Source organism: Ischnura elegans, chromosome 11, assembly GCF_921293095.1.
Source record: "Ischnura elegans chromosome 11, ioIscEleg1.1, whole genome shotgun sequence".
Classification (NCBI taxonomy): Eukaryota; Metazoa; Arthropoda; class Insecta; order Odonata; family Coenagrionidae; genus Ischnura; species Ischnura elegans.
This window is the reverse complement of record NC_060256.1, coordinates 60,275,168-60,292,921: the sequence shown is the minus strand read 5'-3', so window position 1 is coordinate 60,292,921 and position 17,754 is coordinate 60,275,168. Positions and strand designations below refer to the sequence as shown.

Here is a 17,754-nt window from a genome sequence, read left to right as displayed (position 1 = left end):
GACCCGTGGTATTAGCTGCGCCCAAAACTCCCTATCCTAGCTACGCACTTGAAGCGAAGGAAGAAATACAGAGGATGGTTTATCGACTCGTGAACATAGCACGCTAAATTGACCATGAGAAAATCATGGGTTTTCATTAGCACATGATCACAAACAACACAAAAACTGAAAGAATGACCATGCGATTTTTTAATCGTTATCACGAATGCATAACGAATTTGAAATTGGATACGTTTAAGCTCAAAAGGGCATATGAGTTGAGATCATGGAATCTACGGAATGAGGACTTCCTAACCTTTGAATTTTCCTTTGAGTAAAGTTGCGTGAATCACATTCATCACCAATTTTTTTAATGATCAAACACGTTCCGTTGGATAGTTATGGTTGGTTTAGGCTTCGAAAGATCATGAGCACAGAAACTACATTTTTCTGTAAATCGTGTCTTGGTACGTCCAAGGACTTAAAATATTCAGATAGATAGTTGGTGATTTCGTCTTCGTTTGTTACACATTTAAAAGATTCGAATCCATGCAGAGTACGAACTATTTGAATTTACCTCGTTTTAGTCATCCACATCTTCGTTCTTGCTCGCTAAATCAACCATCTTTGATTCGGAACACGGACATTACCGTTTGTCAACAATTGCTTGGAGATTTGTTTACAAACACGGTAGTGAAGTGTCAACTCGAGCTGGGCCACGGCTGGGCTTACAATCAGCTCGAATTAAATTTTAAGAAATGTAATTTCAATTTAATTAATATTTTGAATATATTTTGTAATTAAAATGTTATATTGTTACTAAATTCAGTTATTAAAGTGGTAAAAACAAAACAAATTATTTAATTTGTAGTTTTGACCGACTTATCAATTGTTGTGTTACTATAACTCCTAAAAGCATGCCCATAGGAAAGAGATGAATTTTTTTTGTGAAATTATCCTTTTTTTAATGGCCTATATGTTAACCCCGCCTGAGACGAATCCAAAGAACCAAATCTCATTAAAATCGGTGCAGCCGTTCTCGAGTTATAAGTGTTCTAACTAACACGATTTTCGACTTTCTTTTATATATATAAGATAGGAAATAAAACTATGATAAGATGAGTCCGGTAGTACCTGGATATTTGGAATAATAAGTACTCTTAAAATTTGCGAAACTCTTCAATTTTATCCATAAAGGCCGTTTTACACGGGGCACGTACACATACACAATCTGACGTGCGTACGAACGCGCAGTCAAAATTGCGTCGTATAAATCGGTGAATTGCTAGAACACATGCGAAAATGCGTGGACGTGAGATGGCAATATAGCCCCTGTTCTAATTTCGTTCATGCATTCGCGCAATTCCACTCCATTTTAGAAATTAATGCAGTTGTAACCCGCACAATGCCGTGCCCCGTGTAAAACGGCCTTAACAGCGGTGATGAAGTTCCCTGAGGTAGAGAAGATAGTTTATTTAAAACCAAGAGACCGCGGTTTTATCCACATCCATGGATTGAAAGAAAAAAATATATTGGTTCGATAATCTTAAAAGGAAACCTTGGGTCATTCCCATTGTCAAAGAGGAAAGACAATCCTTTCGCATCGTCTTGGACGAGAGAACGAAGGGAGGAATCGATAACCTCTTCCCACGAAATTTCCGGTGTCTGAGTCCTGCCTTTCATTTCCTCTGCGGTTGCCTTACATTAAAAGTCCCTTGGGAATGAATAGTGGTGGGAAACCAAACAGCTCGATAGCCGACAAACGAGTTCCTTCCCCCGCCCTTATCAAAGACCCTGATGTGAAGAGAGACAACTCCAATTCTCTGTCATTATGCTTTCCCTTTTCAGTGGCAGGAGGGAATATTCGGCTGTGGAGTCGAACTAATGTACCACCTATTGTTTACGATAATATTTTTTTTGTTCTTTTACTATATTTTGACATCTATTGTTTCCTTTGTTCTTGTATTTTTTGCCGAAATCATATTTGACTGTCTGTTGACATGAACTGTTCGAAGAGAACCTTTTTTTTACAGATTTCTAGGCTTCGACTGCAGAGAAAAGTTAGGTCTTTGTAAAATGTAGGTTTTTTCCAGAATTGTGACAAATTTCCGGAAATTTTACTTTTAGAAAGTAGAAAAATGAGTACTGCACATTTATATAATCGCATACGCCACCATGGCCATCGTCATCACCAGCCATTTATCCTAAGATTGGTTTAAGGCAGCTCTCCACTCAATCCTCCCAACGTCTAATCCTTTAAAACCTACACAATTCTTCTGCTTTACGTCATTCCTTAGTAGCTCTATGCATCTCATTCAAGGCCTACCTCAGCCAGTATTCACTTCCACCTGTCCTTAAACGTGCCTCGTGACGTGGCCACTTAAATTGTGCCGTGTTCTGTACAAGGTTAGCAAAAGACTTCTCTCCTCTCTTAATCTTCTAAAAACTTCTGCACTACTCACTCTATCTATTTATTTGGTATTCATTATTTTTCTGTAGCTGCACATTTCGAAAACTTATAACCTTGATTTCTCCGCTGCTGTCATCTTCCATTCCGCACTAACTTAAAGAAGACTTGGAAATAAAAGAAAAAAACTTTGTAAGGTTCACTTGTGTATTTAAATAGGCACAGCCCAGGTTTCGTAACGTAGTTACATCTTCAGGTGATGTAACTACGTTACGAAATAAATTGTAAATAAAAGAATAAAAATTTGTAAGTGAACCTTACAAATTATTATTCTTCTATTTCCAATATGGGGAGGTATCACATAGTCAAGCCTGAAGTTATCAGTTATCTAAAGAAGAATGCTGCAAACGTCCTAATAAACTGCTTCCTAACTTCAACGTATACATTGACTGTCTGTTGACATGAACAATTGACCGAAGAGAACTTTTTTTTTACAGATTTCTAGGTTTCGACAGCAGAAAAAGTTGGGTCTTTGTAAAATTTAGGTTTTTTTTCCAAAATCATCAAAGTTTTATTCTTTTATTTCCAAAATGGAGAAGTTTCACATAGTCAAGCCTGAAGTTATCAGTTATATAAAGAAGAATGCTGCAAATTGCCTGATAAACTGCTACCTAACTTCAATACATACATTGACTGCCTGTTGACATGAGCAATTGCCCGAAGAGAACCTTTTTTTACAGATTTCTAGTTTTCGACTGCAGAAAAAGTTGGGTTTTTGTAAAATGTAGGTTTATTTCCAGAATTATCACAAAATTTCCTGAAATTCTACCAAGCTGTCATGGATTTAAAATGTACGGGCATACACCGTCAAAAATTTGGATTTCGTTTCAATTTAAGTAAAAAAATAACTCGATAAATAAACTTGGCATGACGGTACAAAAATGGAAAATTTGAAGTAATTTAAGTGTCGCTGAATGGAATCAATAAATATTTGCTTAACGTGGCCATGAGAATGGAGAAAAGCTTTTGAGATGCACAGGTTGTCCGCGTAGCTTCAAGTTTGTAACAAGGTTACGATGTGAATTTTAGTGAAACATGAGTTTATGCAACGATGTTGATTGAGTTTCTGGAAAATTTCCGCTGATACTCAGTATTATAGTGTATCAAAGTTTGTCATTAACATTGAATGTCATATTTTAGATTTCTACGGCAATGGACCAGAAAAAACTCAATTGCTCAACGAATTTCTCATTTGAAACGATAATAATCGGATAAAGAGACTATTATGCCATCTACGTAGAAAATAGTGGCTATTACTGAAATTATTTCTAAAAATATTGTAAATGTGTCAAAAGCAAACAATTTTCTTATCTCAAACTCATTTTCTCAACACCAAATTTATTACAGGTAAGCAATTACATGACGTCAATTTAGTGAGAATCGAATGACCTAAATCAGGGGTCTCCAAAATACTGTCCGCGGGCCGGATCCGGCCCGCGAGGGCTTCCATCCGACCCGCGCACTCGTTTCAAGTAGCACGCGATTCTCGCTCGTCTAACTGTGTGAGACGCCGCTAGGAGCACTGCAGCGCTGTACTGCACGTCAAAGTCACCTTAAACTGTTCTTTGGTATCGGATACTTCAGTAGACGTTGGTATCGAATACTTCAGTCATCGGCAAATTTGCTATCCGGCCCGCGGGGCGATTCGGAACTTGGAATGTGGCCCTCGTGGCCTAGTAAATTGGAGACCCCTGACCTAAATTATTCGCCTACGATACAATTAGTAGCTATATATAAACTTCTGGAATTTTTATTCCAAGAAATAATGTACAAACCCTTTATACTCACTCTCTTCTATCTTTTCCAGGGATTACGTGCTACACCTGCGTGAACGTGTCCACCAATGATGAATGCAACCGGTTCGCCATCGACAGGCCGTGCCCGGAAGGTAAGCCAAGATGAAGAAATAGAGGATAAAGCGTAATACCAGAGAACGAATGATGAAAGACGCTCTTTCTAATGCTTATGTAACTTCATCCCGCAAGAGAATGACTAATTTCTCATATGGCCGCAAATGTAGAGATTTTCGTTAGCTAGCATGTTTTCACTACCTTAGCCTTTGCTTCGTTTCTGTTAGTATAGCAAGACATTAGTAATGGCATATAAGTACACGTAGTCTTTACTTGTAGATTTTTGAGTTCAAAATTTCACCACTAAGAATAAACTCAAACAGTGACGATTACGATATGTTCGTCCCAGAGGTTGGGACAAACTTCCTAGGCGGTACTCGACTCTGGGACCTTTTGATTTTCCGGATTGGATTTTTCCCGTTTTCAACCCCAAGAAATATTGATGCAATAATACAAATGGAATTTAATAACGGCAAATAAACATCTGCTATGAAATCTATGGAACGAGTAATGAAGGATGTGAAGAAACAAACTACATAAGTGCGTAATGATTAGATGGCAAGAGAAGTAGGAAGAGAGCAGCCTCACATAACTTTTAAAATTGTGGACCGGTGATGATGATGATGATATTAAATAAATAATCCATTTGTCAAACCTTTACTAACCAAAGTTCATACCTTCACCCATTATTCCGTATTAAAATTTGTTAGGAGAGGATATTCGACTTCTATAATCCGTATTTATGTGGCAAATAATGGGAAAGAACAATTTTCAACTCAATAAAGACAATGTAGCCTTCCAGAGAAAATACTATGATCCACAGAGGAATGAAAATAATAATTCGTCACTGTAACTTTCCAATTTACCATGATATTCTGCAGAATGCTTTAAGAATTTTTGGCTGAGGATGACCTATCGAAATAGCGAAAATAAAAAATATGTATTTACGAGGTTAAGGTTCATTAGGACACGCAATATGTACTGCTCATCTATACTATACTAAATAGACGGTAGCATTATACTACTGAATCAAATACGTCTAAATTTGAAAAACATTGATAACAATAATTTTGTACACGTATATAGGTTGTATAAAAACACATTAGTACCGAATAAAAGTAAGGGCATAGTTAAAAAGATGAATGGAAACCAAATCGACTGTTTTTAACTTTGTTTCTTCATTAAAACAGGACAAACTGACTCAATAAAACACATATTAAACAATGTGTTTTCATCATAAAAAAGTATACATTTTTAAGTATTTAGAACTCTCCGAAACCTATAAGTAATTTAAAAAAGCTCTACCATCACCTGAGAGCAAAACATCGAGGAGAGACTGAATCTTTCATTTCAACTTTGGGAGGGAAAAAAACACGGGAAATATGATTTACGTCCGTCCGAACAAAAATGGGACAGAAAAAGAAAAACAAAACATTTGATGGCGTCTCCCTGTGCTGCGTTTTGAGCTGTATATTTTTCCCCCCATGCGTCCAATATTATATGCATTTTAGATGAACGTGCCAAGGGGGAAAACAGATGGTGAGGGGGATGTAGCCATGGAGACAGGATGAGGGGTTGGGAAAGTGTAGTTAAAAGAAGGGAACGGAGGCCTAGTCATTACGGAATTCGTAAATAGTAACCCAAATGGGAGTGTCCAGTGCTATGAGCATAGGTTATTTACTCGTAAAAAAATACACCTATACGCGCCCTTTGCTATAACAACTATCATCAACACACGACGTGAGGCGCATAGTTTTGGACTATATTTTTATCCAAGCACGAGAGTAAGCATTATTCCCACACAATGTGTTTACTTTGCATGCACGCACTGCAGAATGAATTATAGCTATTGTTACATTCCATCACGTTTTTACTCGAACGATACTTACTTTAAAAAAAATTTATTCTAATTCCGTACATCAGTCAACGTTTAGCTGTTCAATGTTTTCGTAAATATGTTGCTGTTATCTTAATAAAGTATGTGACGAAGGGTTACGAAAAAGAGCTGGAATCAATGTCCTGTTACACGAAATTATGTTCGTCGATTAGTCAAAGAACAAATAATGTTAGGTGCCTCATGGTAAGATACTGGGACCAATACTTTGCGTTAACGCATTTAGTCTCGAATCGTCATAGAATACCTTTATGTCAGGGAAAATACAAACTAAATGGATGATCAGCTACTTCGCATGGCAATAAGACGTAAAAATCCAATATCACATGATGGATTTGGCTGAGCACAAAGATATACTATATTTTCTTTTATTTTACTCCGATTATACATTTTCTCCAGTAAATTTGATGATCACTCAGAAACAGAAGTATTCCGATTTTTATAAAAATCAATTCATGAATCTTAACTTTCCCCATTTTCCAAAGTAAAACAGAAGTCGGAGGTTGCAATATTGGCTTCGTTTTTATGATAGCTGCGCAGCTTCATCCGGCTCTGTATATATTCACTCGGACAACATGTAGAGCATGCATATTATGGCTGTTTCACCGGCACTGAGTGATTTAAAATAAATCCTTAGGGGCCGTGAAAATTTTCGCGAATGCATCTTTAAATACCTATTTTCCAGCTGATGGCCCCAAAAATTTGTAAGTAAATTTAGGCAACGTAGATTTCAGTTTAGCCCCAAATAATTATGTATTTAAATCAACACTTTCCAGCTACTAAAAGCGTCTACTGCGCTATTTTTATTCATCCTTTGTGTTTTTACTTCACTGAAAGAATTAAGTCGCAATTAGATCAAATATAAGTACGGAAAGGGCACTGTGTTAACTTGCATCATGGTATCATAAAGTACCTGTGTTACGTACAAAATTCGTATTCTGCTGCAAATTACATTTTTTTACATGGGTTTTCATAAGATCTAATGCGAAGGTGCGCATTTTAAAATGCGTTTTCCAAAAAAAATACATAGCACGGAAATCCAAGTTTTTTGATCCACAACTTACGAAGTGCATTCTTAGGACCATATTTTGAAATTTTCCTGAAACGAACATTTATTTTGCCTCTCAAGAGCATCCTAAAGTCGACGTGCTAGACTGGAAAACAGATGGCGAGGGATGAAATCATGGCGACAGGAACAGAGGCGGAAGAGGTAGGGTAAAAAAAACACGGGTTGGAAACGTGGAGTCGGTCATTATGAAATTCGTAAATCGTAAGCGAGGGGAAGCGTCCAGCGATGCGGCGGTGTCTGGCCTTTTTTGATGGTTGAGAGACCCGGAGAGCTAAGTTTCCTTGGGTAACCATCAATCACGGTGTTGCCGAAGGAGAGGGGGGAAACGGCACTAAGTGGGCGGGGCGCGCATCGGACAGACAGGCCGGAGGGGTATTCGAGGGGAGGGGAATGGGGGGAGCGATGGGTAAGGGATGGAAAGGAGGATTTTAGAGAGAAAACTACCTCAGCGAAAGCGTTAACGTTCGAATTGTTTACTGCAGCCACCGCTCCTTAATTTTTGCATAAAATCTTTAAATCGAATTTTTTTCCTATCTCATGGCCTTAATTTTTTTATGTTGATTAACATTTCGGATTATACATCTAAGAATGATATGTAAAACTGTTTTTCAATGTTTCGATATATTTTTTAAGTCTTCTTCAGGGCTATGAATGAATATAATAACATTAAATAGATATATAAAGACATGAAAAATTATTAAAATGTTTTTTACAACTAAAAAAATAAAATAATTCAATCGTACGTAATTAAAAAAGAAGAGACAAGAATTTTTACTAACCTTTACAGCAATATAATATTTATATATATTTTACTGCATTAATAAAATAATATTTATTTTAAAAATTTAGAGCAGTGCAACTGCCCCAACCGGCCGTTTTTTAATTAAAAACTTTTAGGAAGTGACTAACTTTATTATTTTACAGGCATAATTATAAATGTCTCCCACATAAAAGCCTTGACCTTTGCAACTAGCAAAACCTGGAATTTTTCCTCCCGCCTACGCTATTTTTGTAAAAAAAAAACTTTTTGCCGCACTGCGTTCATAAAATAAACTTGCAAAATATTTATAAAAGTGAGAAAGGCGAATTGTCGCGACCGCTCGATTAATAAATGTAATCATCATGCAGTGACTATGTTCATTATTTTATTTTATTCTATACATATTTATATACATTCTTTTAGTTTATTCTAATAGATAAAGGACGAATTTCGCCACGTAAAAGCATTGAACTTTGAAACTAGCAAAACTCCGCATTAGCACTAAAACTGTTTGAATACATGCAGTAATATTGGAACAAGCTGTATTATTTGTCTTTTTACCTTTAATTCAACGCTAAAAAGATCATTGTTTCGTAATGTTTACCCAAATTCATACACGGGCGCAGCCAAAAATTAAGGCTAAGGGGGGTTTTAGGCGCAACTAATACTTTGGGGTGTGGGGGTATTGCATACACGCCAGTGTGAGTGGGAGTTGCGGGGGCTCTCCTCCGGAAATTTTTTTAAGAATAATGGTTCAAAATGGCTAGTTTTACGACTTCAAAATGGCGAGTTTCTGGGGGATACTTGATTAATCCTAACACTATTCTATAAGTAATACTAATATATTAAGCAAAATTAATGAAATTTTTTTAAATTTCTATGTGCTATGGGGGGGGGGGGGGGGTTATCCCCCAAAACTCCCCCTCGCTGCGCCACTGAATTCATCTATACTTGAGATTTTGTGAAAAATTAAAGTGTGTACCTCATGGCCGAGATAGAGATACAAAATAGGAAGTTGAGATGGACTGCAGTAGACGTTAGAATCCAAGGTATTGAGTTCCATTAAAAGGGCCGGGGTTGGATTGAGGAAGGGAGAGGGGGAGTTTATGGGATTGAAATGGCTGTCGGCCGGGTGAGTCCCGTGCGGTTACACCGGCAACGTTGTTGGAGATGATGGGCGCTTGGACAAAGATTCTCACGGATGGTATATGCATGCAAAGTCTGCATCCGCATCTACTGGGTGCCCATCTGGCTAAATCGGGTGGTCTCAGATCTGAGATTCCATGGTGTTTTTCCTCTAAAGTTCTGGAAAAATGTTTCCAAAAAAATCGTCGCTCGTTTGTTGCATTGATATTTTGTCTCAATAAAAATAGTTGAGTGAAACTTTCACAGAGAAAAAATTGCATTGACCGTAATTCAAACTTGGATCCTCCGATTTCCGCTCAAGTGCTTCAGCCAGTTAAACTACTAAGATGTCTTTACCCTCCGTGGAAATTTGTGGACTATACCGGGCATGATTGAGTGGTGTTCTCTTTCTTTTGATCTTAATTTTTAACGTTGAATAGTGCTTATCAGTGAATTAATAATTAAATGCAAAAATTTTGGCCATTGATTAGGTATATTTTTATACCTTCATCAGAGCTTCTTTGCAATGAATATGATTTTTTTATCGAACAGCAATGAGAAAAATAAATTGTCTCGTTATTTATTCGTCGTCATAACCATCGGTCAACAACCCTGAGATTGGTATGACGCAGGTATCCACCCGATTTTTTATGAGCTTATCTTTTCATATTTATAAGTTATACCATTCAACATCCTAAATAGAAAATGAAAGCAACCCAAAAATCAGAATAATTAATTGGTGAAATTGAAACTCTGATATGGCTTATTTATTAATTTTGATTTTACCGTAATATTTATTTTCGCTGAGAATGTACATGAAATCATTAAAATTGGTATTACTATCGGTAAATGTCAATCTTTACTTCGTAATTGCATCATGTGTTCATTCAAAAATTCTGTTCATTTACAAATGACTTAGCATTTTATGGTGTAAATAATACTAAAATGCTACGAACTATTCAATATATATATATATAGGATCCAACTGGTCGCCCCCAAGTTGATTGAGGGACAATGAGTTTTCTGTACAGAAAACAGGCTCATAACTAGTGGCGTTGTCCGGGACATCTTGGGGCTACATGGATAAACTTGTATGGGAACTTGAAAGTTGCAAGCAGGAGTGTTTTCGGCAAGTTTTTGTATATTCACGATTGAAACATAGACGGCTAACGCATTATTAATACCAAGAAAATACACATCACAGAGGTTGAATTCCATTAAAATTGGAATGGAATATGTGCACATATCCGAGCAAGGGAATGGGGAAAAGAGCCTAAAATTGCTTATTTTTCCACTGGAATTTAAAATTTCTCATTTCATGGAAGGGAGAAATTTCAAGCTTAATTAAATATTTTTGTGACTGTTCTTCGTTTCATTTCGAAAGACTAATTCTTTGCTCATTTATTTCATACATGAATGAGAGAAATATATTTTTTTGGAAGGAAAATTTTCGTTCTCCCCGTTAATTGACAATATAAAGATATCCTGAATGTCTTCAACCCGAAAACGTGTTGCCAAGACTTTGCCTTTCGCTCTGACTCACCAAGGAACAATAAAATTTTCTGAGAATTTCGATTTTGAATTACAAAGTGAAACTGGTCCAGCTCTAAATGGATTATCATCATTGCTGTCCCAAATACCAGTTTATTATAAATTAGCGAGATGAATCTTTTTGTGGAACTACAATAGTTACAAACATGAATAAACAAATAACATGATTTGCTAGTGAAAATTTAAATTATCAGTATTTACATGCGAATTGCCCATATTTTCCTTGATTACATAATTAGATACACATACTGCAATGAAACACAATAAACAAAATATAGAATCATAACAAAATACATCAATAGAAATATGGATACACCAAACTCAAATATGTGATTGAACGATCTACGGCCGTTGAACAGGTGAAAGAAAATAAATTCCCCAAGGCCGTACTCTGGTGGGGGGTAGGAAATTACAAGGCTGACAGTGGGGTGATACACGAAAATTAAGCTAAAACACTATGAAACAAAATAATCGCGCAGCTCACTCACTCACCCAGCTGATTTTCTCTAAGGAACAAATTTCCCCGTAAGTCTCAATCACACACACATTCAGGTTTCCGAAGCTTCCACTTACGCCAGTGACCAACTCACACAAAAGAAATTATGCATTATGAAAAAATTATAAATTTTATAATTTTGTCTATTTCTTCTAAACTAAAAGATGAAGCTGACAAAATATCATTCTATTACAATCTGATACAAATTCAAAAATTTACTATGTAAATTCACTATACTCGTGGAGAATAGAATGAATGTTCACACTACACTAAGCATTAATAATAAAAATAATGTTTATTACGTGTGTTTACTCATTTTTCAAAAGACTTGGATACATATTAAAACAATATAAAATAATACTTTTAGAGGTTATTGCACAGAAGGGATATGCTATCAAACAAAAAACAATCTCATATATTTAAAAATAATATATAAAAGCACCTATATTTAACTCAGAGCCTATTCTTGTAGCTGCACAAAAACATATCCTTTAAAGGGTTTTCCGGCTCTTTTTAATCATTTTCAGTCGATGTAACTCCAGCGGGAAATCAAACTTTTTTTTCCTTGCTTCCGCATCCATTTCCTACTCCTTCGGGTCATTTTCTCAAGATACACTTCTTTCCGGCATCTGACAGCGAAGAAATTATCGCAGCCGTATACTACAAGGAGTCTAACATGCCAGACAACGCAAAACGAATAGCCTACACAGCAGAAAATGTGGACTTGTATATCTGCAGCTTCACTTTTTTCTGCGTGATTATAGATAGAGTCAGCACTATTACCAAGAGAGTAAAACTGTTGTTAAACGGTATTTTTACAAATTGAAATTATCATATTTCATGGCCGGTTGCAAGAAACTTATTGTACTTTTTAGGAGAAAATTGCTAATACTTTTACCTTATTGTTTTCGAATAAAATTGACGGTGGCAGACGAGATATTGTGAAAATAAAACATTTTGGTTGAAGAAAACAAGATGGCACCTTTTCCACAAGTTTTACTTCGATAATATGCGTTTCAACCGCTAGGTCATGTCAGACACATTATCAGGAATGATTATAACCAGGTATGTGCCTGATGATGACCTAACGGTTAAAACACATAGTAACGAAGTAAATCTTGTGTAAAGCACCATCTTGTTTGTAAGTCTCTTCAATCCTCAATATTATTTGCAAAATGGTACCAGATTCATGGACCAATCGTTCGAAAATATTCTTTCACTTTCGTAGCAAAAGATAGAATTATACCACGATTATCTTCCGCAGGACTATAAAATAGCCAAAATGGTGTCTCCCATGTATTTGATATTCATGTAGATGCATATATGCGCTATGTTCTCCCATGGTTAACATACTCAAAGTAAACACGGTATAAAATCAAGGTCAATTTGGGTTCAAAAAGGTATCACAGGAATTCATCGCCATAGTGAGTTAAATATCAATGCTTTCTGCTGATTAGGGTCAGGACTGCTAATTATGATGACAATGCCATTGAATTTTTTTATGGCGAGCACTGAGCATGCTATTAATAATTCGCCAATTATGAGCAAGTAACCATTGAAACGAAAGTAACGATTCCTCTTTCACCGCAACAAATAAATTACAAGTAAAAATTACACTTCGTAAAAATTAATCGTTACAAGTAAAAATTACTGCAAAAGTAATCGTTACAATAAACCCGATTACTTATTACTCAATAACTTACCAACGCCACACCGCACGCACTTTAAGCAATGTTTACAAGGCCTGGAAGTAACGTGTCCTTCTGTTTCACCTCGAACTTGCGTCTATGTGGTCGTCCCTCCGTTTGCTCCTAACACTCCCACTTACACCGCCTACCCTCCTTTCAGCCTGCTCCGTCGTGTCAGCTAATCGTTTCGAGTCTTAATTGGACCGGGCGCCCGAGCAGTGCCCTATTAGGAAATCCCTTACGCTGTACATCTCTCTCCTCTTGCTCCAACCACCAGCACTGACTTTCCTTTCCGACTCAATCAGAACATCTCTTTCGGTGATTAGGAAGAAACCTTAGCGCTTCTTAGTAACGGTGCACTTATTAGAACTTTTCCACATTTTTAATGCCTGATATTTTATGATCTAACTTCCGAACGTAATATTCAACCTTCAACGTTGTCTCGGAGTCTTCAGCGGAGTCTTCCGTGGCGTACAGAATTTGTGGATTTCTCCATTTTCCGGGTTATCACCTCCGGGTTATCCAGGTCACTTCTGACAACGAAAAGCGGCGATAAACCGGAAAATGGAGAAATCCACAAATTAACATTCAACGCCTGATAAATTCCTCAGGAAGATTCATATGAGGGACAGAGAGAAGCCAAGGATTACAAGTGATTTTTTTTCTAAACAGGTACAGAAGTTGATAGAAGAAATATACAAAAAATATGGTGGCCAACGGTCTTGGTTCTATACTGATATAGAGTTGATAATCAATTGCACTAATAAATATTCAGTTGGTCTCGTTTGAAGAATCTGAGTATTTCCGGTAAATGACTTGAATGAATTCTTCTCGGGTTTCCAACCGCGTTATGGTCTGCATATTTTAGGCCGACGTTTCGTTGGGAGACTTTCCCAACATCCTCAGGGCTGATGATGAACTGGGCGCCGGAGCAGTGCCCTATTAGGAAATCCCTTACGCTGTAAATCTCTCTCCTCTTACTCCAACCACGAGGACTGACTCCTCCTCTGAATCAGAACATCTCGTATCAACATATCATCAGGTCTGAGGATGTTGGGAAAGTCTCCCAAATAAACGTCGGCCTACATCATGCAGTCTCTGAACCGGTTGGAAACCCGAAAAGTTTTCATCCTTGGTCTCGTTTCTTTTCTTTAACTAATGTTTGTACCTAACTCTGATTAGAGGAAAATATCACGCGTACCACTTAGTTTCTCACCCCCACATACCGTATATGTCTGAACATAGGCCCCCCTTTTTTTTCCAAAAATTCCCAAGGTAAAAGTAAAGGGGGGGACAATATTCAAATGCATTTTTTTTTACTTTTCCCGAAACTGAAGCCTCAAAATTAGGGAGGGGGACTATATTCAAATTCCGAGAAATACGGCATACGATTTGTAGAAAGATAAACATATAGCTTGTTACTTGTACAAGTTTTCCTTGATGGACACCAAAACAAGAAATAGAATTAACTGCCCTGTTTTATGTATTCTTAACGTTAAAAAATGAACTACAGTACGTACTTGACTTCTATACCAAGAGAGCAACAATGCTTAATGTTGTAACTACAGTTCATCCCAAATATATGCATGAAGCACATTATCGGTCCACAACTTTTTAAAAATAATTTACCGTTGCCGCCTCAAAAACATGGAACAACATACGATACGGAACAATATACGATAGAGATTACATGGAACAACCTTACAAAACCAATTAAAAACTTTTCATCCAGGAAATTTTCATAAAAAAATAATTCTTATTCTTAACTAGCCCAACTTAATTGACCATTTCAACGCTGTGTAATCATGTATAAATGATTTAAATTGTTCTGTACATTTTCCTTTGCTAATTACATAACATTATTACTGTACTAAGACATTAAAGTCAATACTGAGCTAAATACTGTTTAAAAAATTTAAATTTAAATTAGTACAAAAAAGTTAAATGACAAAAATAAAAAGTACGACAATAAAAAATCTTTCTCATTAATCCTTTCTCTCATAATTTTAAAATAAATACCACAAAATTTGCCTCCCACTTTTCATGAGGTTTTGACGTCATTACAATATCGGCTCATTAACTCGATCAGAGAGATCCATTCGTATAAGAAATGAATCGTTCACAATACTGTAAACGATAACGAAACTCGTGAGGTCGTGGTGCGAGGCCTCAAATTAATTGATAAGCGGTGACCTACCAGGTAGGAGTCGGTAACGTCATCAACTAATCTTGGAAAGGGTTAGGACCGTCGATTTTTAGCTGCGGAAAACTCGAGACGCAGGCGAATAAGGATTTTTTTCGTGAACAGTATTTATTTGTAAAAGTTCATTGAGGGAAGGAGGTTCAAAGGGGAGGGCGTGAAGGAGTTGTCATTTTATTTTTATGTAACTTCAGAGTAGTATCCCGTGATTGGCTGATTTTTAAGCCAGAGTCCCTGATACTCCCGACTGCGATTAGCCTGAGCTGGGTATTAGAACCGGAAAGGCGCGAGAGTAAGTCTAATTGGATACTGAAATGAGACCTGGATTGAAGCTACGTAAATAGTCCTCCTAGGAGAGAATTTTGCACATTGAAAACTTTGGAATCGCCCATAAAATTTTCCTTGGGGCGAACAAGATCTTCATAAAGATGTTTAAGGAATGCGACCTGCAAAACGCAGCGGTTGAAATTGCCTGGAGATCGAAATGTTGGAGCTTCGCGGCCACGTCATACGCTTGCAGTACCTCTATCTTGATAATTTCCTTTCTGTAGGATTCCATTTAAGTAGCCCCATAAAATTGTCTCACTGAGTTATTTTGAATCAATAGCCTACGGAGCCTATTTTTATTCTAATCGGAGTCATCTCAAGGGATTTTCTTTTCATCTTGTCCTGATTTCCATATTAGCCACCGATCAGGTCAGCGATATCAAAGCACTCTTCACATTTTGTCGCTTTTTCTTTTATCTTTTTCCACTGTACTCTGGCTCTCCTACAGTCAATATTCATTTGAGAATATCCTTTTTCATTTTCATCGTTTGGATATTTCTTTTTTCTACTTATTTTCAAGCATTACGCTCCCTGTTGACCATTCTGGCCTTCGATCTTTTTATTTTTTCATGTATCGACATGAATTTCTTCCCTCGGTGTCTTATAAGTCTTCTTTGTCTCCTTGAAGTGGTGACTTATTTTTCATACTATTACCTAAAGTCCACAAATTGCAATTCGATTGATTTTTACAGTCTTTTAAACATTTTCAAGTTATTTGTATGTTTCTTTAAGTGGGTTCAAATTCTTTTGCGCATTAAGGAGGTACAAAATTCCATTTTTCGTACGTCTGAAATCTATCCCCACCTTCCTCTGTAATTTTCCACGTTTCTGAGACATTAAAAACGATCCTCATAAACCAAACTTGACTACATTATTTTTTTTAGTTTCTTTCACATGGTGATTGTCATTATTACCTTCCTGTATCAGCTAACCGTCCTTTTCTAAACACCATTAAATTCCTTTATCAGTTGTAATATTTTGCTACCTTTTTACAATTATTTCGTCCGTATTAATTCCTCAAATATACCTCGTCCATGGTATCTTCTACATTCTTCTCAAAGGTAATTTTTAGAACATTTGAGAACTATTCTTATCCTTCTTCCTTAATGTACACGTTTTTGCGCGATTTAACACGCGACTCAACCGAACTTTGAGAGAATTTCATTTAAACTGTTACGTAAGGTGCTCTTCATTATATCTCTCTGGTAGCAGAAATCCGTCCTTTGCTAAACGCTATTACTTTTCTCATACCGGTACTACTTCGAATTTTCTCCTAATTTTTCCTTCTACTTTCCTTATACTATCTTTTTTTTTTATAAACTCATTCCTCTAGCCTTCCAGCGAATTAGGTACCTCATTCTATAAAAAGAGGTATATTATCACACCTTATACACCTTCCTAATTCGTAATTTTGTAATGTAATGGGATACCTTGCTTTGTGCACCTCATTATTTACGGTGCAAATCTTCAGTTCCCAATTACTATCCCGGCCTTCATTTAATCTCATCACCTACCAGCTGCGGCTTGAAAGCCGGCACACAGCTTTGTAACCCGGCCAGTGAAAATCTCGCCACCGTATGCTTTTCGGACCAGTCGACTGTTTAATTAATTTTCCAGGGATTCTCTTTCCGCGTTTTGTGTACCTGTTTGCATTTATCCGAGCAGAAGAGCAAATTTTTATCAAAACTAAGGGAAGAAATATGAAGCGCATCGGAAGGGAGGAAGGGATGCGCTCGTGTTCGAAAAAATACCAAAACAGGGAAAATGATACACCGTTAATCACAGTTAGCACCATTTTTAATTCAGCCGCCGACGCCGCATACAGAGACAATTCAGTTTCATTACACGACTCTAGAGAAAAAATCGATAAAATCGAAACCTGACCTTAACTAAGGTAATTATATCCGTACCAATCAATGTTTACGCTTTATATTCATTCATTAAGTGACAAAATACAAGCCCGAAATGAAAACAAAAATCAGAGCATTAGTATCATGATATTTAGTGATTTTTCCGGGTATTCTTCCGCGTTTATCCATTTTGAATCCAATCCAATGGATAAACGCGGAAGAATACCCGGAAAATCACTAAATATCTTCATAATCTCCACGGAAGCCTACTTGGAAACATTAGTATCATATTTAGCAATTAACAAAATAAGAATTCGTATAAAATAAATTAAACCCTTAGTAACCCAATGTTGCTTTTAAGAAACATCAAAAATATTTAAACTTTCAGCTCTAGTAAGGAAATATCTAAACTACCCGTTATTTTGTTGTGTAAATTTTCATGACGAAATATTTAGCTGCCACGATAATTATAATTGAGTGTATGTATGATTTAAAGTT

The 17,754-nt window shown here is 36.6% G+C and overlaps 1 protein-coding gene across 1 annotated transcript in view; it reads left to right on the top strand.

Annotated features, from left to right (window-relative positions):
• The window catches only part of LOC124168198 (ly6/PLAUR domain-containing protein 6B-like), a 195,610-nt gene that overhangs the window by 132,759 nt on the left and 45,097 nt on the right, over positions 1-17,754 (top strand). The window contains exon 4 of the mRNA XM_046546329.1: positions 4,254-4,334. Coding sequence (XP_046402285.1) covers positions 4,254-4,334 — 81 coding nt within the window. The remainder of the gene's footprint in view (positions 1-4,253; positions 4,335-17,754) is intronic.